At 47.4% G+C, this 20,737-nt stretch overlaps 7 protein-coding genes across 7 annotated transcripts; 4 read left to right on the forward strand and 3 right to left on the reverse strand.

The window, feature by feature from the left end:
- The first annotated feature begins 942 nt into the window (after positions 1-942).
- EDB82DRAFT_289495 (uncharacterized protein) lies at positions 943-2,144 on the forward strand. The gene is made up of 3 exons (XM_065607411.1): positions 943-1,100; positions 1,155-1,281; positions 1,326-2,144. Exons 2-3 carry the CDS (start codon positions 1,175-1,177, stop codon positions 1,972-1,974), a joined length of 756 nt encoding a protein of 251 aa, XP_065463190.1. The 5' UTR covers positions 943-1,100; positions 1,155-1,174; the 3' UTR covers positions 1,975-2,144.
- On the reverse strand, positions 2,028-3,126 carry EDB82DRAFT_289499 (uncharacterized protein). The gene is made up of 4 exons (XM_065607412.1): positions 3,106-3,126; positions 2,584-3,052; positions 2,180-2,463; positions 2,028-2,134 (listed from the first exon to the last, which is right to left on the reverse strand). Exons 2-4 carry the CDS (start codon positions 2,837-2,839, stop codon positions 2,081-2,083), a joined length of 594 nt encoding a protein of 197 aa, XP_065463191.1. The 5' UTR covers positions 2,840-3,052; positions 3,106-3,126; the 3' UTR covers positions 2,028-2,080.
- Positions 3,127-4,243: 1,117 nt separating this feature from the next.
- EDB82DRAFT_561079 (glycoside hydrolase superfamily) lies at positions 4,244-7,564 on the forward strand (the record flags this gene model as incomplete). Its single annotated transcript, XM_025737058.2, has 7 exons — positions 4,244-4,381; positions 4,425-4,550; positions 4,594-4,852; positions 4,901-5,120; positions 5,169-6,471; positions 6,520-7,010; positions 7,056-7,564. 7 exons carry the CDS (start codon positions 4,244-4,246, stop codon positions 7,102-7,104), a joined length of 2,586 nt encoding a protein of 861 aa, XP_025591956.1. The 3' UTR covers positions 7,105-7,564.
- On the reverse strand, positions 7,537-8,051 carry EDB82DRAFT_528842 (uncharacterized protein; the record flags this gene model as incomplete). The annotated part of the gene is made up of 2 exons (XM_025737059.1): positions 7,537-7,758; positions 7,809-8,051. The coding sequence occupies 2 exons, from the start codon at positions 8,049-8,051 to the stop codon at positions 7,537-7,539; spliced, it is 465 nt and encodes a 154-aa protein (XP_025591957.1).
- A 204-nt stretch (positions 8,052-8,255) lies between these two features.
- EDB82DRAFT_511597 (40S ribosomal protein eS30) lies at positions 8,256-9,180 on the reverse strand. Its single transcript, XM_025737060.2, has 4 exons — positions 9,068-9,180; positions 8,977-9,002; positions 8,797-8,901; positions 8,256-8,732 (listed from the first exon to the last, which is right to left on the reverse strand). The coding sequence occupies exons 1-4, from the start codon at positions 9,099-9,101 to the stop codon at positions 8,709-8,711; spliced, it is 189 nt and encodes a 62-aa protein (XP_025591958.1). The 5' UTR covers positions 9,102-9,180; the 3' UTR covers positions 8,256-8,708.
- Positions 9,181-12,332: 3,152 nt separating this feature from the next.
- On the forward strand, positions 12,333-15,267 carry EDB82DRAFT_561081 (uncharacterized protein; the record flags this gene model as incomplete). Its single annotated transcript, XM_025737062.2, has 2 exons — positions 12,333-12,671; positions 12,721-15,267. Exons 1-2 carry the CDS (start codon positions 12,588-12,590, stop codon positions 15,265-15,267), a joined length of 2,631 nt encoding a protein of 876 aa, XP_025591960.2. The 5' UTR covers positions 12,333-12,587.
- A 631-nt stretch (positions 15,268-15,898) lies between these two features.
- Positions 15,899-16,697, forward strand: EDB82DRAFT_511605 (uncharacterized protein). The gene has a single exon (XM_025737063.2). It carries the CDS (start codon positions 16,177-16,179, stop codon positions 16,588-16,590), a length of 414 nt encoding a protein of 137 aa, XP_025591961.1. The 5' UTR covers positions 15,899-16,176; the 3' UTR covers positions 16,591-16,697.
- The last annotated feature ends 4,040 nt before the right edge of the window (positions 16,698-20,737 follow it).

Raw genomic sequence — 20,737 nt, forward strand, 5'->3', positions numbered from 1 at the left:
TGACTACCTAGGAAAGAAAAAGGGCAGAATCGTCTCATTTCAACCCTTAATTTACAATTCTGTAATTATTCGTAAGTCTTGACTCCAGTTGTATTGCAACCTCTTGATATTCTTCATCTTCATCTTCCACTCCAATTGAAATGTGGTAATTGGGGGCCAAAACCGGCTGAGAACAAGGGATGTTTTTTAGGCTTTGAGGCCCCCAAATGATGGGAGCAGGGATTATACTGAGACCCCAGGGTTGAGATGCGTGTGAGTGGGTTGGGAAGGGGAAGTGCAGATGCGAGTAAAAGGAGTTCTTGGGATATGAGGTAAGAATGAGAGACGACGAGAGATATAGTTGAAGGGAATTAATTGTATTTTATCCAATGGAAGTAAGTAGATACGAATCAGTGCTTCATTCATTGAGATACAAAGAGTCAAGGTCATAGCACTCATCACATCATAGCCTTGTGACAATCCCATATCAAAAACATAAACCCGATACCCATGTTCCCAAGCCCAATTCCTGACATCAATATTCTCCCGTCATGAAAAGCAAACAAAATCACACATTTTCAAGGTCCTTTTGCAACCCCAGACCTGCATCAATGAAACAGGCGGTGTTGGTTGTTGGTTCAAGACATTCTCGTATCAACCAATTACACCACTTAGTGTGGTACAGGCCCTACCAGGCTGGCGGGATTTTCGATCCACCATTTCTTACCGACCTCTTGGATACTTCTTCCAGTCCGTTGGGATGGGTTTCCGAGGGAGGAAGGTAGTTGTAAGAATGGAGATTTGTATCTCGTTCATCAGCGAGGATAAGAGGCCCGTCTGACTTGAAGCGGGCTTACATACCCAAAGGTCCAAGACGAGACATACCTCCTAGGTTACCAAGACCCTGGGATGAACGGCAAGACCGAGCGTAGAGACAATAACCCCGGACACGGATGTGATTCCGGTACAGATAATGGGTCCCGTACTGCTGGGACGGAATGGGTGTGGTGGCCGTTTGATGAAAGTCAGCTAGTTTAGTTGCCTTGAACTAGAACCAGATACTCGGGTCGGTTCAGGTTCCTTTGTGTCGGTAACAAGATCCCTGTTTCATTGGAAGCCTTATAACTAGCTGTCAGCTCGCTTCCATGATATGATTACAACTTCTCAAGACTTACAATCAATATCTTTTATTACTATGGATCTCTTGTCTGGTATCGGTGGTAGTTGTGCTTCGACTGATAAAGTTGAGAGTGTGACTAGAAGGGATAGCAGTATTAGTCTTGAGGACGGTGCTTATAAAAGGTATGTCTTTGTTCTTGTTTGTGAAGGGAACTAACGTTGTGTAGACATACTCCTGAACCTGTCAAGTCTCTCCTCTCTTTCGATCTTGGGATATTTGAAGAACCGAGAGAGAGTCCTCATTATGAACATACCCTTCCTGCACCAAGTCCTGCATCGTCGCCTTCAGTTGTTGCTCCAATGGATGTATATCTTCGATGCGACGAGAGCCACGGGTTTAGAATGTTGAGACTCAGCGGTACGGCCTTGCAACAAGACAAAAATACTCAGCTGGACGATATGTCCCCTGCAGAGACGAGTAGCTGGGAGTTCATCCATCCAGCACAGATACCCAACACTCCAGTGTTACAGCCTGCACTTAGTCCCAAGTCAGCAGCTACCCCATCAGCCGACCCTTGTCGCCCAAGAGGACTCAAGAGTATTCCATCGGGCTCGGATATGTCCGGTCTCGCGTTGTCTGTTGATTCACAACCTCTGAGTGACGACACGGAAGCGTACGAAGAGGCTATTGCCGAATACAAACTCGCTTCCAAGCGATACCGGTATGGGTTTTCTGTTCCTCCATTTAGTATTGCACTAACAATCGTAGGCATGCCAGTCCGAGAACTTCCAAGAGACCCCGTGTCTATAAAGATCTACCAAGGCGTAGAGGGGGGAAGAGGGAAGCAGGGGACAGATGAGCAAAAGAGGGGGTAGTTACCAGTGTTTTGTTTATGTCATTATTAGTATTCTCTCATTGTATAAATCGTTTCGCTCTTCCAAATAATGTTGCGTGACTCAAAGAGTTGTCGTAGTCATGAGTTCAATCCTTGATAACATCAATACTAAGCAAAAAAGAGAAAAACACCAAAAGTAGCTTTCCACGTTAGTCACATACACCTTCAAGGGGGTTATAACATACCGCCATACTGCATATACCCAAAACATGAATCTCAAACCCTCCTACCAACGCTTTCCCACTCATCATGATCCTCTGATGCCTCCACGTCCGAACAGCCCCCAAAAGAATCGTCCCGATAGAGAACCCATAACAGGTCAGAGCTAGGGGTTTTCCAGTGACAAAGTATCCAAAGCTCTTTGCATGGTACCCCTCATGATTGAGAGTAAACAGCTGAGCTACCATTGTTCCCACCATGGACATCATAACCGAGGTACGCAGATACCCTAAAAAGGTCCTTTCGTTTGCTGTGACCATGTGTTAGCCAGGATACTACCGAGTAAACCAATCGATACTACATCACGAGACCCCTTTTCAACGTGGATCAATTTCTTCCTCCAATCTTGTACCTCCGGATGAAAACATACCCAGATGATCCCTTGACGCTGAGAGGTCTACCTCGCAGCTAACATAGTCTTTCCAGAACGTTCCCAGGTTTGTTTTAGGAGTGTTATCCTTTTGCGGCACTGCGGTGGGTGGCTCTCCGTTGCTGTTTCGGGGATGGGATTCATCTTGTTCGTTGCGTGAACAGGAGTGTGAATGGCGTAGACGAGAGCCTGGTCTAGCGAGGTCTTGAAGTGAGTATTCTGAGTTTGAGCGTGTTATGTTTGAGGGGCGTAGCATTGTGTAAGTAGGGGTAAGAGGTATAAGTGCAATTGATGCTATAGAGCTATGTATTGTTATGAAAGTGATTCCTTTGAGAGATGTGAGGTTGAGGAGTGTCAATCGTGGATGACCATGTGCGGATATCGGCGTGTACAAGCGGAGGCTCCGAGCGCCGAGCCGGCCCCTCTTAGCCGGACGGACACGGAGGGAGATCCATATCTTTTCGGAGATCTGAGACATAGTTATAAGTCAGTTACTGATTGATCTTGTTTATCTCATCTCACTGTACTACAAGCCTGTGAGTGTCTGCTTATTGTCAACACAGAGGATGGTAGAGGTCAACGGCCAACTCAACGGCATTCCATCCGATCATCCCATAACAGGGCAACTAAATGATCTACTTACATATGCATGCACAACTCCCCGGCACTTATTTCTTGAGTGTCCCCCTTTTAGCATCGGACATTCGTAAAAAGTCCCTCCTCTTTCAGCCCTTATGCTCATCTACCGAACTTTCCACATCTGGCAACTGCAACGAAAGTACCACTTATCTTCTAAACCCTACAGCAACAAAGCAAAAGTGGCTTCCAACGGCTCTCGCTCGTCTTGGCTCCGCCGGTACGCTCCGGCCGACAGACTGGGATCACCGGCCCGTATAGCCGCTGAAACAGGTTTATTTCCCGATTCTGTCGCGTACTTGTAATCCATGTCATATTTCTTCCCAGGCTGTCGGGAGAATCCTTCTTTATAGCCGTCATTTATGTGTAGCTGGAAGAATAAGACGAGACTACAAAACAAGCGCTTATGTCTTTCACAATGAGAGTTTAGTTACTCTGCAATTCATTTTATGTATCATCAGCATCATCTCAATCGTCCAAGAAAAGCCTCGGGGACCCCGGCGTAATTAATATAATCCACGTCGCTCTCACGGTCCGTATATACCGGCCCAAGTTCCTCATCTGCACCTTGTCTCTTGTCATGAAACAAACACGCCAGGCGATAGAGACCTTGTCTTACATTATACTGGGCTTATTTCAGCCGGGCCGTTTAAATGCTCAAGCTAAAACCTCATTTGTTGATTATCCAGAAAAGAAAATGCCTTATCTTGAACCACGATCAACTTTGCATCCTTGATCCTTGATCTTGCACTACTGTACAACATTATTCCCCCGAGCCTTATGCTTATCCATCACCTAGTCTAGCAGATGACTTTATGTGCCGCTTGCCTACTTGATTGCGTTATCCCGTATAAGTGAAGCCAAGTTTGACTCGTCTTTCCACTCTTTCTTTCTGGTGCACTGTAACCTTGACCTCGCTTCGACTTGCCTTCTTTTACCTCTGTTCGTATTTATTCCTTTATAAGAGACCTGATCTCTATTGTATTTAGGCTATCACAAACAGTTCTATCATCAGCACAGCACAATGAACGAGTCAAACACCCCTTCAACTCCAGACACTGAGTTCTCTGCACCATGTAGTCCTCCGCAAAAGATTCAGTATCTTCGAGATACTCGCTCTGCGGCGAAAGAGAAGTTATCACAGTTGACTTTGGAGGAAAAGGTACATCTCGATCCTGTGTACATACGTTGGCTAACACATATAGGTCTCTCTTCTCACAGCAGCCGACTTTTGGAGGACAAAAGCCATTCCTGAAAAAGGTATCCCTTCGATCAAAACAACCGACGGACCCAATGGCGCACGCGGTGGTATCTTTGTCGGCGGTACAAAGGTCAGTCTCCCTCTTGACACTAAGAGTGTAACTAAATATCCAGGCCGCACTGTTCCCCTGTGGTATCTCCCTCGCAGCTACATGGAACAAAGACCTCCTATACCAAGTCGGACAACATCTAGCGCAAGAAGTTCGCGCCCGATCAGCAGAGATGCTTTTGGCGCCGACGGTCTGCATGCACCGTCATCCCCTCGGCGGTCGAAACTTTGAGTCCTTTTCAGAAGATCCACTCCTCACTGGAAAACTGGCGGCGCAGTACATCAAGGGTCTTCAGGATAGAGGCGTCGCGGCTACTATCAAGCGTATGTATACTCGGTCGGCTGGTTGGACATGTGCTAACAGGTTGATAGACTTTGTTGGAAACGAACAAGAGACCAACAGACTCACGATAGACTCACTCATCACCGAACGACCCCTCCGTGAGATCTACCTCAAACCGTTCGAGATTGCAGTTCGGGAGGCCAATCCTTGGGCTGTCATGTCTTCGTACAACCTCATCAACGGTGTCCACGCAGACATGAACAAGCACACACTCAAGGATATCCTTCGTGGAGAATGGGGATACGAGGGGTAACAAACCCATACATAACTACTGAACAATCAACTAACATTCTACAGAACCGTTGTCTCAGACTGGGGCGGTGTAAACTCAATAATCGACTCCGTCGAAGCAGGTTGTGACATCGAATTCCCCTACTCCCCAAAATGGCGTCTTGATAAGCTCGTCGCAGCGGTCAACGAAGGTCGCATCTCAATCGACACCATCAACCAAGCTGCAGAGAATGTTCTCGCACTGGTAGAGAGACTCAAGGGAGGCGACATGTCACCGGAGCAGCCAGAGCGCGAAGACGACCGTGAAGAAACACGTCAACTGATCCGATCAGCCGGTCACGAAGGACTCACCCTTCTCAAAAACGACAACGGCATTCTTCCGCTATGTCCCAAAAGTACCAAAGTCGCCGTCATCGGACCCAACGCGAATCGTCACATTGCTGGTGGTGGTGGAAGCGCAAGTTTGAACCCATACTACAACACCATTCCGCTAGACAGCATACGAAAAGCATCACAACAAAAAGTATCGTTTGCTCAAGGTTGCCATATCCACAAATGGCTTCCCGTCGCTTCAGAGTACTGCACTGAACAGTCAGGCAAGCCAGGTGTTCACATAGACTGGTTCGCAGGTGATAAATTCGAGAGTAACCCCGTTGTGAAGCAGCGTCGAACAAACACAGATTTGTTCCTCTGGGATTCAGCGCCTTTGAACCAGGTCGGACCTGAGTGGTCTGCTGTGGCGACTACGTATCTGACACCCAAGACGACTGGAAAGCACACCATTAGCTTCATGAGCGTGGGTCCCGGAAAACTCTTTGTTGATGGAAAAATGGTTCTCGATCTGTGGGACTGGACGGAGGAAGGCGAGGCTATGTTTGATGGGTCGATTGACTACCTCGTTGACGTCGACATGGAAGCTGACAAGGCTGTTGAGCTTCGTGTGGAGATGACTAACGAACTACGTCCCATATCCAAGCAGAAGCAGTTTGGCATCACGCACAAGTACGGTGGCTGTCGCATTGGTTTTAAAGAACAAGACAAGGTGGATTATATCCAGCAAGCCGTCGAGACAGCTCGCGATGCTGATGTCGCGGTTGTCATTGTTGGTGTGGATGCTGAGTGGGAGTCTGAGGGATACGATCGTCAGACGATGGATCTTCCTGCTGATGGGAACCAAGACAGACTTATCGAAGCTGTTGTCAAAGCTAATCCACGTACAGTCGTTGTCAACCAGTCTGGTAGTCCGGTGCACATGCCCTGGGTTGATCGTGTGCCTGTCATTCTCCAGGGCTGGTACCAAGGTCAAGAAGCGGGCAATGCTTTGGCCGATGTGCTATTTGGCATTGAGAATCCGAGCGGCAAGCTCCCAGTAAGTAAAATCGTTTCAACTGCGAGAACAGTCGACTGATTACAACAGAGTACATTCCCCAAACGCATCGAGCATACTCCAGCATGGCACACCTGGCCCGGCGAAAACCACAAAGTTCTATATGGTGAAGGCCTCTACATAGGATACAAGCACTACGACCATGCCAAGATCGAGCCTCTCTTCCCTTTCGGCCACGGTTTGTCTTATACAACATTCGAGTACGGCCGGCCAGAAATCTCAACGAAGACCCTCACTCCCAACGGAGAGATCAAAATCACCCTCGCCATCTCCAACACAGGATCGCGTGCCGGTTCAGAAATTGTACAAGTCTACGTTCACGATGAAAAGAGCCGATTACCAAGACCTGAAAAGGAGCTCGTGGCGTTTGAGAAAGTGTACCTTGAAGCTGATGAGACGAGACACATCAGCATCAAACTGGACAAGTATGCTGTTGGGTACTATGACGAGACAGTTCCAGGATGGATTGCTGAAGAGGGAGTTTTCGAGGTGTTGATTGGAGCGTCGAGTACTGATATCAGGTAAGTTTTCTGGTGCAGGTGAAGAATAAATGCTAATCGGTGTAGACGATCGACGAGGTTCAATGTGAAGGAGTCGTTTACTTGGGTATTCTAGGCAAGTTTGGAGCCGTTTGCGTTTTGGCTGGATAGAAGTCAGATATTATTAGATATCAATCCATTTAAGCGCGCTGGAATATTGTATGCGTTTTCCAAGACGATTGCTATTGTTTGTGATCTGTACCTGTCAAGTCCTGTAACACCTACCAAACAACGATCTTCCATGCGGAATGTAAGCATATCACGTAGGCAAGTCACGTATTTCGTTCCGCACTTTCGAACCCCTGAATAATCCATAGGCCAAGTGTCGCGTTTCATTCTGGTCGATCTAGAGTACATGTTAGACCAGAAACAACGCAAAATGCGGTCAAACATACCTCATGTATAAACATTACACTGCCAACGTGCTCTCAATCCACTTGACCTTGCACGTCGGCGATTCTGCATGGCTTGATCGTCATGATTTGATCTCGTTTCTTTTTTATTTCCCTCAATCCCTCTCTTCGCGTTCTTCCTTGCCCTCGGGGCTACGACTCCTGCTTCGTCCTCTGTTTCGTCCACCAGCGCCTCTTCCACGACCAGGCTTGCCGGGAGGAGGTCGCACGAAAGCAAAGTCCACCGAGATGGTCTGGTCGAGAAGTTTGTGGTCGTGCGCGCCGTCTATGGCAGCTCGGGCTTCCTCCAGCGTTGTATACTCGATAAGGGCATATCCCTAAGCAATCCATCAGCAATTGTCTTTGTTCTGCTTTCGCGTTGGCTTACCTTGACATAACCGCTTCTTCGGTCGAGGTTCAGGTGCATGTTCTTGATCTCTCCGTATTCTCCAAAGAGATCTTGCAGAGCCTCCTCGTCGGCTTCTTCGTGGACATTTGTTACAATGATGATCCAGCCTTCGATGGAGCGGACGGCCGTGGCTTTAGTGTGTGTTTGCATGTCGGATTCGTTGCGCGCGGGGGGAGGGGGAGAGCCCGCCTCGACATCGACGTCCATTTCAACATCGGCCATTTTGACTGTGTTATTTAGTGTGCGATTAATTGGGGGATTGGTGAGTGTAAAGTTGATGCTTTGGTGATGGAAGCTACCTGACAGAGTTCAGCATGGAAATCATATCACGTGACGGGCATTGGAAACAAGCAGTTCATCTGTAAATGACAGGCTTTCTATTGGAGATATTAAGCATTCGTTTCGGAAGCTATGTTTCAGGAATTACAGATTTAGATGCATCATTTACGTGGAATCATGTAGTGGCATTTGAACAAGGTTTGACATGGAGGCGATCCTGAGGCACCAGAATCGAAGATGTCATCCATCAGCGTGAGTCACTCGCCGAAATTGCCCCAGAAATCCGTCTACGATCCCAGAACCATCGAGCACATCCGACTCGGGGTATCACCAGGCAAATACCGACATTCACAGTCGCTTCACAGGCAGAATGTCTGTGCGAACAAATGTTTGTTGCATTGTGACAACTGACACCGGACGCCGAGTAGGGTCGTAGCGCTTCTTTGCCATTTCCTTTTTTATTTCATAAGGGGGCTCAGCCTATCCATGCGACCCGACCGACCCAATCCATCATCCCATTACTGAGTGAAGTCAACCATTGTTGTGGTCCGCAAGCCAACAATCCCGATTCCGCAAATCTTGTCGTTTTTAACCAATCGTTTAAGAGCCGGGGTTGGGGTTCATCTGTGTCCGTATCATCAGTCGACCGTTCCTGTATTATTGTGCAGCTGCTGTCGCTGCTGCTCACCTTTCTCTTGCCACCGGTGAGGGTAACGTTGACGAATCGACGGGTGTACTTGAGGCGCTTGAGAGCACGGCCCTTGGGGACCTTGGTCTTCTCTTGCTTCTCGACCTGTTGTTTCGATGGTTAGTGATCGTAGTTCGTCGGAGTAATCGATGGTTTGTTGGATTCGAGGAGTCGTCGTACCTTAGGAGTCTGAGACTTGACCTTGCCTGTAAGAATGTTAGCGATCAGCAAATAAAATAAAGCGACGACGCTTTGGGCGAGGGCGACATACCGGCACGGGCGAGAGATCCGTGAACTTTACCCATGGTGAATGATTTGCTTGGTGATGTGGATGGTGAGTCGACGGCTGCGCGGTAAGATTTGGGGAATTTGGCAAATGCAGAAGTGTGGGCGGAAGCGCTCACGTGAAGTGATGCCCTCGGAATAACTGGGTCCGATTGGATGATTATGTAATGTGAGTGGGGCTGAAGGCCAAACTCATGATACTAAGGCGAGTCTTGTAGTTTGGAGATGTCATAAAGAGGACTGAGTATTCTGTAGCTTGGATATTTGAGGATTCTTTGTATCGCTTTCTCGAGAGTAGTGATTTGGTTGGCATTGGAAGAACTGGGCGACGTCACTTGTGAATTACCTTAGTATTTTGGGTGGATGTGTATCTTGCATTGATGTTGAGGCTGAACAGTCCAATATGGTAGATCTTCCTAGCACCAGTTGTCTGCATTCACAATCGCGTCTGACTGCTGTTCATCATTGATTGAGTACTTGAAGCCGTTACATCGTTCTTCGGCCATGCAGGTACAAGATGTTCGCGTGGTTGGGCGTCTTACAAGCATCTGCTCTTGGCCCGTATCAACTTTAACCTGGAGACTGGCATTCTGTTATTGGGTGACTGTGATTACTCTCATTTCTCAATTAAACTACTTTTCGAGATATTGTCTCGAATTCACTAAGTGATGTTAAGAGTAAATGATTCTTGATGCCACCGTAATGTTTGAAGTGATGGTTTATGCTTTGACTTGGCAACCGACTAACACGCAGAAACCGGTTATGTATAAGCTTATTTATTGTCAATCCAACATTTATTGAGATCTTATGCTTAGATTAATGTTCTAAGTAGTATTAGGTTTATTCAAGAGTCTATTTGCGACGTAAGTAATGAGATAATTGATCTTTTCATGCCCAATGTAGGGTAAGTTTCGCAAAAGTGACTCCATCAACCCTACCAGAACTTCTCCACTTGTACTCACTTTCTCCACTAGCAGCCTAATTGATCATATAGATTTATGGTCTGTTTGTGACCTACTCTCATCATGGTAAGAATTTCATGTCTTGCATCGTGTAGAGTGGGTGTTTGCTATATTTACTTTGAGACCCAGGTACTTGCAGGGTCTAGCCACCATGGACTTTTTACTGATGCGAAAATACGAGATCAAGATGAGACCATGGCGACAGGGACTGAACATGGGGACTATGAACCCCGCCATGTCTCGAATTATTTATATCGCAGGGCTCAAAATGTAGAGCTATATTGCGCTCTTATGAGTTGTCATTTCTGGTGTTTCTTCACAAGACTCAGAGATGGATTTAATTACTCTTTAATTGAACATATAGACAATCATATAATGTAAAAATGAATCCCTTCGAGGCCATCATATTGGTTTGCCTCAATCACATCACTAGTTATATCCGGTAAACCGTCTAAATCAAGCCCCAAAATGCACAGACCCATTCTATTATCGCACACAATCTTGCTTGCAGAAACAGCACGTACCATACGATACCCCTCACAAATAATCACATCACTACGCATTTGACTAAAAGTGTAGAGTCAGTCTAGTCTAGACTATACTTTCAGCTACCGAGGTAAGAGGTTGGAAACCACGTCATGAGATTCTCATTGCTTTGCAGCTACAATGATCAAAAGGCTGGGACACCACCAGTACAAGAATCAGGGGAATATGTGGCTTTTATGTTGTGCTACGATACACTTCAATTGAGCAGAGTACTAACAAACTTTGACCATGTCAACCTCCTCACTAGCGATCATTATACCGTCCAGCCTCCCATGTTGCATAAGGTTGCGGTTCAAGCGCATCCGTCAGCCACTACGGTACTGCTTTGTTTCTTTTTTATTGCTTGCCGCTATCAAAGACTAAACGAGCTTCTGTGCAGACCGCTAAACCCCAGAGTAGAGAGTATGAGTTCGTATCCTTCCAGACTGAGACAGCGGGTAACCGTGTTACTATTCGCGTATCTTTGTTAGAGAGCTATTGGATGGGATGTTTTATCTATTTTTGGTCTCCCCGCTGTCACCCTAAGAAAGGATTGGGTTGACCGAAGACTGTAAGGTGATGGATGGGCGGATGGATGCCCTATCCGTGGATCACTCCCGCATCTGCCGGAGCGAGCCAATGAGTTCCTCCGATTGACGGATGACACCTCAAGCCACGCACGTCTTTTTTTGGGTGGTGCCCACCTCAACAGTTCGTATTCAAGAACCCACTGAGAGACAGACTACAGCTCGATATCCTTACGAGCTGAGTTTGGATTCAGGTGCAGTTGATAGAGGCTCTCAAGGTTGTGAAGGAGGGTTGTAGACATACAATGGGTGACAAGGTAGTCGTTCAAGCAGTACTGTCGTAGCATTCGACCATCGTTGGGACAGGTCAATGCTGTAAATCCCTACGTTGTGGCTTCCAACCCCAGTCATGAGTGATGCCGCCATCCCGCAATCACGCATAACCCATTCTATCATGATCCATGGCCCATGCTAGTCTACTTGTTAGTAAACCAGCCATGATGATGGATGTGATTATCATTATCGTCCCGCAACTCAGCTGGTTTTGGGTTGGTCTACTGCAGCTAGTTTAAGCCCAGAAAAATAGAAGCTACCCAATTGAATGAATAAGTTATCGGCATCTTGCCTGCTTTGCTTGCTTTGTCCCTGATGAGAAGAAACAAGATTGCCAAGTGTCAGGCAATCAATCAACAAAGACAACTAGAAAAAAAAGAATTGTCTGGAATTCTCCATTCCCACTGATTCTACTTCTTACAATTAGATTCTCCCTCCCTCCCTTTCATCTTGTCACCCCTCCATCTTTCTCTTACATATATCCATCCAAGGATACATGCTACTCGAGCCCAACGTTGAGTCAGGATATTACTACGTGCTACCATCCGATTACGCTTTGGTTCCTCTGACCTCTTTTTCGTATCACCATACTTTTTGTTTCTTTTTTGTCTGCCTTTTGTTCTTTTTCCACTTGTACAACACTGGCAAAAAAAGAATCGTCAAGGCTTTCGCTTGTCTCGTCACATCACGAGATACTTGCCCACCGCCTTTGTAAACCACCTCATTTACACCACGACGCAACCGTCAATCCACCGCTTTCGTTGATTTCTCTTTCAAAATTATCGAGAGAAGGAAAAGAAGGGTTGAAGTGTAATTGGAATGAATCATTTCCAATTTCATCCGCAATAGCAAGACATCAGCCGAGACATCATCAAACATCACTCACTTTGACTGTACCGAACGCAGTCAAGATAAGTTCATTCTGAGCGCATTCGGTCAAAATATCTGCAGACCGACGCAAACGCCCGATACAAAGATAAACTCTTCAGATTTATTATTATTCCCGCTTACCTGCAGCAAACCCATCACCCCACCGACCTGTGCTCAGCTCTGTCCAACACTGACACAACTTATATTCTCTCTCTCCCAACACTTTGTCTCACATTTCGCATGTTCTAAAGCGCCTCTGCGCAGTCGCCATTTCTAGGTCGACCATACAATGTTGCAGACTACTGCCCAGCCTCAAGGGCGCTCTCGATCAAATAGCCTGCAGCAAATGCTTGATTTGGAGAAGAAGCTCAATGTAAGCATACAAACAATCGTAAAAAAAAACAAATCTGACTTTCTCACAGTTCCAGCGAACACATCAAGGCTCTGTGCCTCCATCTCAGGCATGCATTGATACCTCTCCTCCAAATCCCGCCCATACTCCCCGCCGATTCGAATTGGTGCCAAAGGATAAAAAAGTCCCTCTTCGAAACTATTCCGCCATTCCTCCGCCGCTTTTCTCATCACATTCGGATCCTGTGCGGTCAGAGTCACCAAACATGATTCCTCGAAAACCTGTTGGGAAAGGCATGTCCCAACCAGCCTCGACAGAACAGCTCAAGGACTCTCCGCCCGCTCAAAAGACAGTGGCATTTGTGTTTCCTCCAGATATTGAAGAGAAGCGCGCTGCATGTCAATCGCCCACTTGGGAGGCATATAATCGTCAAAAGAGGGAGAGGAAGGAAGAGAAACGAAGGGAGATTGAAAAGAAGGAAGAAGAGAGGCGAAAAGAAAAAGAGAAAGAAAGGATCCAGGTTATGGATCAAGCACTTGAAGAAGCCTGGAAGAATGCCCCCAAGCCCCGTGGAAGAAAGCTTAGCAAACCTCCTCCGCCTTCACCATCCGTCCTTGCTGCTCAAGGCCGTAGCGTCACTGAGCCAGTGCCCACAACACAGAAGCGAAGATCGCGCTCGTCTAGTTTATTAGGGTTTTCCATTGGTAGAAACAATGATGATCCCGAAGAACCCAAACGAAGCAGTCGATCCAGCTCACTCTCATCTATATTCCGCAAGTCCTTTGAGATTAAGAGAGCGTCATTTGACGAGACGAGCTCTACCGGTTTCCTTGGAGGTGTCAAGCTTGAGAAGAAGAAGGAGGATTTTCATCAAAAGGTGCTTCAAGACCAGGCCAAAGGGGACAGCAAGGTTCATCCAGCTATGCGAAAGACTTTCCTGGGTCACGGCTCATTTACACCTCTCAAAGTCAACACCCAGCCAGATGCGCAGAAGAAATACCCACCCATCTCGCTCAATACATCCGGCGCGAAAATGCCGTCGGCGAAATCACAGAAATCACCGGGAAGAAGGGGTTCTGTGAATATTTATCTGTGGAGCGCTCGTGCGAGACGGGGTTCCGTTAGTGATGATTGCGCTGTTGATGATACGGAAGACGAGGGTGACCAGAACAAAGTGCACACGCCCGATAGTGAGATTCTATACCACAAGGCTCAAGGTTTGAATCGAAGAGGTGGTCTCTACGTCAAGAAGGATCAGAATGAAGGGGACAAGTCAAACAACGAAGACAAGAACTCACCCAAGAATGCTGAGAAGCAAGCAACACCACGCACTTCAAACCAAAGTCTGAAGCAAACCCCGACAGTCAACGTCCCCAAGTCCGAAAACCCTCCCAAGCAAGACACCATCACAGTATCAAGACCACCGATAGCATCCGCACAACATCCAACCAGGAGATCGTCCGCCGCATCAGGTCTCTCCATCCCTCCCACGCCTCCGCGAAAAAGCTCAAAGAGACGAGGTTCTCTTACCTTGTTAACCCGTCTCAACCACTCCCAACCTTCCGACGAACCATCAACCGCCAAGAGCGCACCAGTGGATAAATCGTCAAAAGAGAAGTTGTTTAGGCATAACCCACCGAGCATCCGCTACGAGCAGACTCAGCCAGGCGCGCGCCCAAAACCCATCACCACAGACCCTGAACCCGCCGTTACCACCAAATGGAACCTTAAGGAGGCTGCCAGAAGTGCGTTCGGTCGAGGTCATTCTGTTCAAGGGTCTGTTTCTTCGACGGCAAGTTCGTCTACCGTTGGACCTCCGGTGCCACCAAAGAATAACGCGCATGCTTTGAGTACTGCCAACGCTGCACCTATCCGTACTCAGCACGTTCATATCCCTAAACATCTCACCCTACCAACATCGTGCTCTCCAACAGGTCGTCGGCCCATGACGAGTTCCTCTGATTCATCATACTCTGACGCGATTCTATCTGTATCTCCCCTCAGCACACCGCGCTCAACACCTCCTCAATCCGAAATGGGCCACTCTCCCAGAATAGTATCCGGAAAGCCCGCAAACGCCGGCGCGTACTGGTCCTACGCAAACTCACCTCAACTTGCGCCCAGCGATAATTTGGACGCAGACGTTGACTCTATCCAAGAAGAAGCCAACAGAGTTATGGAAACATTTTCCAACGCCAACTCCACACCGCGCAGACAAACCCCTTCCGATGAACGAAGCTTTACGCACACCCTCAAGCATAGCAGAGGTCCTGTCCGATCACCTGTTCAAGGCCATAGACCTGCTCTCTCAGATTCTGAATCAGTAAAGGCTGTTAAAACACTTCGTCGGCAGTCCAATTTGGAACACCACCAGCATCACGGTGAACCAAGCGCCAAGATGTTTGTTGAATGCTGCGCTTGCAGCCGCTACCACGACATGCCGAGTAAACTCTACGAAGCCATGTCCAACCCAGATGGTGTGTTGAGCACTGGATCAACTGATTATGCGGGTAGTTTGAGCATGACTGTTAAGTGTGCTTGGTGTAGACATGAGATGAGCACCAGATGCTGTGCGGGATTCGCAGCCATGGTGTACATCAAGGAACGCTTCCATTGAGATTTTTTTTTTCCTTTTGTGCCATTTTGTTATCAGATATTTGCACGACGCTTCTTTTCTTTTCTTATTTGACGGCGTAGATAGCGGAAAAAGAAGACGGGGCGATGGGTATCAGTACAGTCTGTTGAACAACCCCTTCTATACCAGTGTATTTAGTCTTTGACGAGATAATATAACGAGTCCATGATATGATGAAGACAGATTACCTTTTCTGAATCAAGATACTTTCTCAATGGATATTTTCTTGGACCCTGGTTTGACGTCACATCCACTACCTTGGCGTCTCTCCACCAAAAGGTGAAAAAAGTTTAGCTCTTTCAATAGCAAGACTTGGCAATTGTTCTATCGCGAAACTAAAATTAACCTAGACTACCTTCCTGTATGAGAATAGTATTTATGATCTAAGAAAACGATAGCGAATTAAATAGAAACGTGGTGGTGTGCAGATTAGTTATGTTGAGAAACTGTTGCTCGGTCGCATTCAACGCCAAGATGGTCCGTGACGACGATACTGTGTACGCATAGTCTTCAACAAGAAAAACAAGTCTTTTTTTGAGTATCGCAAGAACGAATAGATTATAGAGAATAACTTGTTGTGTTGAATTGAATTTCTTGCAATTAATTGGACAAACGTTAAAGATATCCTGCTTTTGAAAGGGTTGCGCAGCGCTGACGTCAGGCCAAGCAGGGATTCATCAGATGCGACTGATGCCAGGTTTTGGAGGATGGAAATGCAAGAAATGGGGGCAGAATCTACGTCAGGTATTCATGATGAAGAGAGGATATCATGTGTCTTTTCTTTTGAACTGAGACTTAATCTCCTCTCATCCAACCAGCAGACTACTATCGCGATAACACCAACAACCAGCTAAACACCAATACCAACACAAAACATACACAAACATCACAATGGGCGAAATCAAGAAAGGAACAATCAAGCACCGCAACAAGGAGGGAACTCTCGACGCCTCTGCCCTCCTCTGGCGAGCCCTCACTTCCGAAAAGCCAGAAGTCATGTGGAAGTACATCACCAAAGACGCCGTCCTGGTCGAACCCGACCAAAAGGTCTACTCACCACGAAGCGAACCCGCCCTCGACGAATATCTTGAGGAGCAGTACGAACCTTGGACCGCATACAAGATTCACGACGAACCCGAGTTTGTTGAGATTGATCTCATGGCTTCGGCTCTCAACTATCGCGTCACTTGCTGGAAGCTGCAGAATGGAGAGATGAACGCGACCGATGCGTGGTGCCATAGTGTCTTTAGACAAGGCCCTGGAGGAGATTGGAAGTGCTGTCTTCACCACATGGCAAAGATTTGATGGACTGACGATAACGGTGCTTTGGGTGTTTGGGTCTGGCGAATTGGACTTTTTGAGAATATTTTTGTTAATAAATGACGTTAATGTATCAACTTACTATATGCTTTTCCCAACTCAAGTGTCCTTTGTCAACTGTCCTTCCCTTTCAGCCTAAGCGAACTTTCGCCAAGACGTTGGACTTCAGCCTCTAGCTTCATAGGCCAGCAGATAAGGTAATGGTCCGAGTTTCTAATTGTCAATAGTTGCTCACTTGCTTCCTATTTTTCTCTGGTAAAACAAATGAACCCTTGTTTATTGATAGATAGTTTACCCGCGGGAAATGAGACGGCTGGGGAGACAGAGTTTCGTGCCAAGCTTCGAAATGAGGAGTTCCCACAGGCTCTAAAACGAGGGGGAGGGGGGCCCTTTATTTCGTGCATCGTCAAAGATAAAAACTGTGTTGTCTGTTTTCTGAATATGGTCGCGTGCGTCTTTCCCCCACGCTGGACATTGGTGATCAGTGATGTAGATTGGTGGCTGTCGCTTAATGGTTGAAAGTCAAGCCGTTTTCTCTGATCAGCAGCAAACAGACACCAACGTTGGACAAGGATCGAGTAGAGTTCGGTCTCTTGTTTGGGACGTTTAGTTTTAGGTCATCTTCTTTTCTCTTGGCAAGCCTGGGCGTTTTCGCCTCCCCAACCCAAGCGATGTGCCTCATCGAGAACAAGAAAACCATCGGGGAATCTGACCTGGGTGTGTCTCAAAAAAATCTTCGTCTTGGCATTTTTTGGTCATAATGAGCATTTGTTGGTGTTGTGCCAGACCGGCCCCCTCAATAATCCCTTCTATCCGGTCGATGCATCTGTGGTCCGAGGTCATCAATGATCGCTTGTTGCATTACAGTGTGGTCAACAGTTGTGTTGTTTGGTCATTTTCCCACGAGTGTTGAGAAGTGACGTCGTTCGCTTATGAGTGTCAATCCAAGCCTGGCACAAACTCCAGAAATAATCTCGCCTCTGATAACGAATGCGTGTCAATATTGCGATACTCTTAAATTCTCCAAGAATAATATTCGTTGATCTGGCCAAGCACCGGATTCCCGGCTTGACAGCCGACCCTGTGGCCCGGTGACAATAACTAAATGTCTCAAGCCAATTGTTCAAGCCAAGGTCTTGTCAAATGCTTCTTCGACTCAAGATACCCTTGGCGAAAAGCAACGGGTGAGGATATGTGCGCAGTGACATGTCTATTATCCGTACAGCAACCATTCCCAACTTCAGTCACATCCTCAGGCATACCTCCGCTCCGTGGTCGGGTCGTCAGCGGAGGGCACGTGTCCTCCTCTTCTTTTTCTCAACTGCGAATGGCTCCGCCGTGTCCACTCCGCTGCTTGTATCCCTGCATCACCCTCGTAAGCCTAAGACACCCGCTTGCTTGGCAATGGGACATCGGTGGGGCCGCCCACCGTTCCGCTCAGAGACCCAATCTTGAGCGTTTCCGTTTCCGTTGCCGTTTCGTTGCGGTTGCTTTTGTATGGCTACATGCAGACAACTGCAGATTTCGTTTGCAGCAGTATTGTCACAGATAAACCATGGATGGTTGTAATAATAAGTTGTGTCGCACTCCAACATTTTGGGATTCACTATTATGTAATTGATTGCACTTGAAGCCTTGGCTTCCATCGCCAAGCAAAGAAAGATAGCGGCAGAATTGAATGGACCTTGGGACCCTAGGGTATCTGCCACCCTGTAGTTTCGAGCTTGACAAAAGACATAGGCGAATGCACGCGTACGGAATATAGATGTATATGCCGTTATAGTCATGTAGTAGCCACATAGATCAATATCAATCTGCAACATGTTAGATAACAACCGAAAAGGCCCGAACAATACTCAACTAGTATCCGCCCAGTTATCGTGATACATATCCATCAAACCAACAACATCTGCGGACCCCACAGGGATCGTCCTTGGAAAAAGGCTTGAGAGTTCTCTCAAAAGCTTGAGGCCCTCTGATAATTCGAGGCCTAGACCGTGCTGCAATAGCAAGGAGGCTTGGCTGCATCAATGGCTGAAGCTGTATCTTTCACCCCAGGATTTGTTGAATGCAGCCATCCAAGCCTGGGGAAATCTGACGCTTATGTCAGGGCTCTAAAGCCAAGACATGTCCTTGAAATTATGGTACGATGGATAAAGAAACCAACATCGGATTGAGAGCTTTTCGGCCAAGTTCCATATCGCCAAGTTCTTGGTCAAGGTTGACATTCGGTAAATCATATTTCGTGCTTGAACATCTACGGCTGATAACAAACGGATCCTTAATTGAGAATTGTGAATACACAGCTCTGAGTGGTCCGGGTCTGGGCTCGGCTTACCACTTCTGAGGATTAACATCCGGAGCATATGGTGTTGAAGCAAATCCGTGGGACATCACCGAGCCCGAGCGCACATCTGCCGTGTGTTAGGTGGTGTTGAACTCCCCGGCCTATAATCAGTCCGTGCCTGAGTCGTTAGACCCATGTGACTTGAAGACTCCCGATACTACTCCGTTCCCGGGCCTCGTTGAGCTGGCTTTGACCGCCGTTCCGTAACGAGGGAGACCGAACATCACAATCTTGGTGCCGAGAAGTCTGACGTTCATTGTTCCGGTGCAAGATCACAACACTGCCATGTTCTACAACAACAACAACAACAACAACAACAACAACAACAACAACAACAACAGCAAACATAAAGCACAAACTTCAGTGGCATACATAGATGCGGCTGCGATTGAGTATGCTCGAGTACGGCACAGTCATGCAGGTGAAAATTCTTTTCTTTTTCCATATGGGCAGATGGCGGCCTTCTCTTTCGTGGTGCTGCGTTTTTGCAAAAGCAAAGCCCCCACGCATGTCTCATATCCGTAGCGAAATGCTGTGATTACGGTCGCAACGCCGACACATCCGGGTTTATCCCCATCTCTCGAAAGATATCTCCGCTGTTAAAGCTCGCATTGGAGCCTCTTTCTGGAGACCGGGGCACCTCCGTGGGGAGTAGTCCCCGCTGTGTCCGCCCCGAGACAGTATCCGGAGGGCGGGTCCAATAGCAGGAGATGAAGACCCGTTATTTTCCCCGTGAAAGCCTCACATGCGTCTGAAAGCCCAGCTAGTGGCCTGTAAGAGGACAGTATCCTTGTGGTAGCCATAAGCGCCCCGTCAAAGTGCCGTTTAGAGTGGGCCGGGCGAATCCTTTTGGCGTGTTGCTGCAGCATACGGCGCTTCTTTGGTCTTCCTTGGTAGTTTGGTGTCAGCGTCTCCGCGTCCGGCGTCTCTTTTGATCTGCGTTCTCAGTCAGGAAATGATTAGCATTTGTTTCTGAATGGCATCGCACATTAGTAACCAAAACGGAGACCATCAAGGTTAGTGTATGTATGTGCGTGAGTCGTAGTCTTTCGAGAAGTTGTCCTGGTTGTGTAATGGTAATGTGAAGCGAAGACTGTAGGTTATGTGATTCGCCATTTTTTGAGTTGGAAATGCGGCTAAAGGGGGTAGTGCAAAGATTCGAAAAGCATTATCAATATTGTGGGCCATTGTGAGAAAAAAGCCGACGATTTAAGCTTATTGTCACGTTCAAGGAGATCCCAGATGATCTGGTGGAGGAGAGATTACGTACCAAGTACCTTCCATGCTTGGATGGCTTCTAGAAGCAGTGGAAGCTAATCACGTGAGTACTAGATCAATAACAGCGTAGTGATATTTGTTGGTGTCCAACCGTTAGTGCACTAACTTTCCACAAACTCGGCATGTCTGTGGACCCCTGTGAGACGGAAGGCGCTAACGGCCAGGTACATGCTCCCAGCTAAGGCTTCCTCCAAACTCTGGGCAAAGATAAGACTCTGTGACTAACAACAACAAGTCTTGCCAAGCGTGGCAGTGCCTGCACCTCATGCTTGGCAAATACTCGCAACAACATTCGACGAGACACGCTGCCTAACGCGCCAAATCCTCAGCCAAACATCTCGAGATCTGATCGACCCCAAGATCTCCCCGGTCAGTAACAATGGGGAGAGGTTTCTCTCTATCGGCGTTAGACCTCCGCGGACATCTCGTTGATAATGCAATAATACGGCTCTTCTGCGGTCCTTCCTTGGTGCGATTGATATCTGAAAACTTTGCCTCAGAATCGTT

This window comes from Fusarium venenatum (assembly GCF_020744135.1).
Source record: "Fusarium venenatum strain MPI-CAGE-CH-0201 chromosome Unknown EDB82scaffold_4, whole genome shotgun sequence".
NCBI lineage: Eukaryota > Fungi > Ascomycota > Sordariomycetes > Hypocreales > Nectriaceae > Fusarium > Fusarium venenatum.

Bases quoted from the DNA above. Each gene is read 5' to 3' on its own strand.
- EDB82DRAFT_511605 (XM_025737063.2), top strand. From the start codon at position 16,177: ATGGGCGAAATCAAGAAAGGAACAATCAAGCACCGCAACAAGGAGGGA.
- EDB82DRAFT_289499 (XM_065607412.1), bottom strand. From the start codon at position 2,839: ATGCTACGCCCCTCAAACATAACACGCTCAAACTCAGAATACTCACTT. The intron at 2,464-2,583 runs GTATGTTTTCAT...ACATGGTCACAG, and splicing joins AGCGTCAAGGGATCATCTGG to CAAACGAAAGGACCTTTTTA. The intron at 2,135-2,179 runs GTATGTTATAAC...TAACGTGGAAAG, and splicing joins TGGGTATATGCAGTATGGCG to CTACTTTTGGTGTTTTTCTC.
- EDB82DRAFT_289495 (XM_065607411.1), top strand. From the start codon at position 1,175: ATGGATCTCTTGTCTGGTATCGGTGGTAGTTGTGCTTCGACTGATAAA. The intron at 1,282-1,325 runs GTATGTCTTTGT...AACGTTGTGTAG, and splicing joins GAGGACGGTGCTTATAAAAG to ACATACTCCTGAACCTGTCA.
- EDB82DRAFT_511597 (XM_025737060.2), bottom strand. From the start codon at position 9,101: ATGGGTAAAGTTCACGGATCTCTCGCCCGTGCCG. The intron at 9,003-9,067 runs GTATGTCGCCCT...ACATTCTTACAG, and splicing joins CGGATCTCTCGCCCGTGCCG to GCAAGGTCAAGTCTCAGACT. The intron at 8,733-8,796 runs GTGAGCAGCAGC...ATACGGACACAG, and splicing joins TCACCGGTGGCAAGAGAAAG to ATGAACCCCAACCCCGGCTC.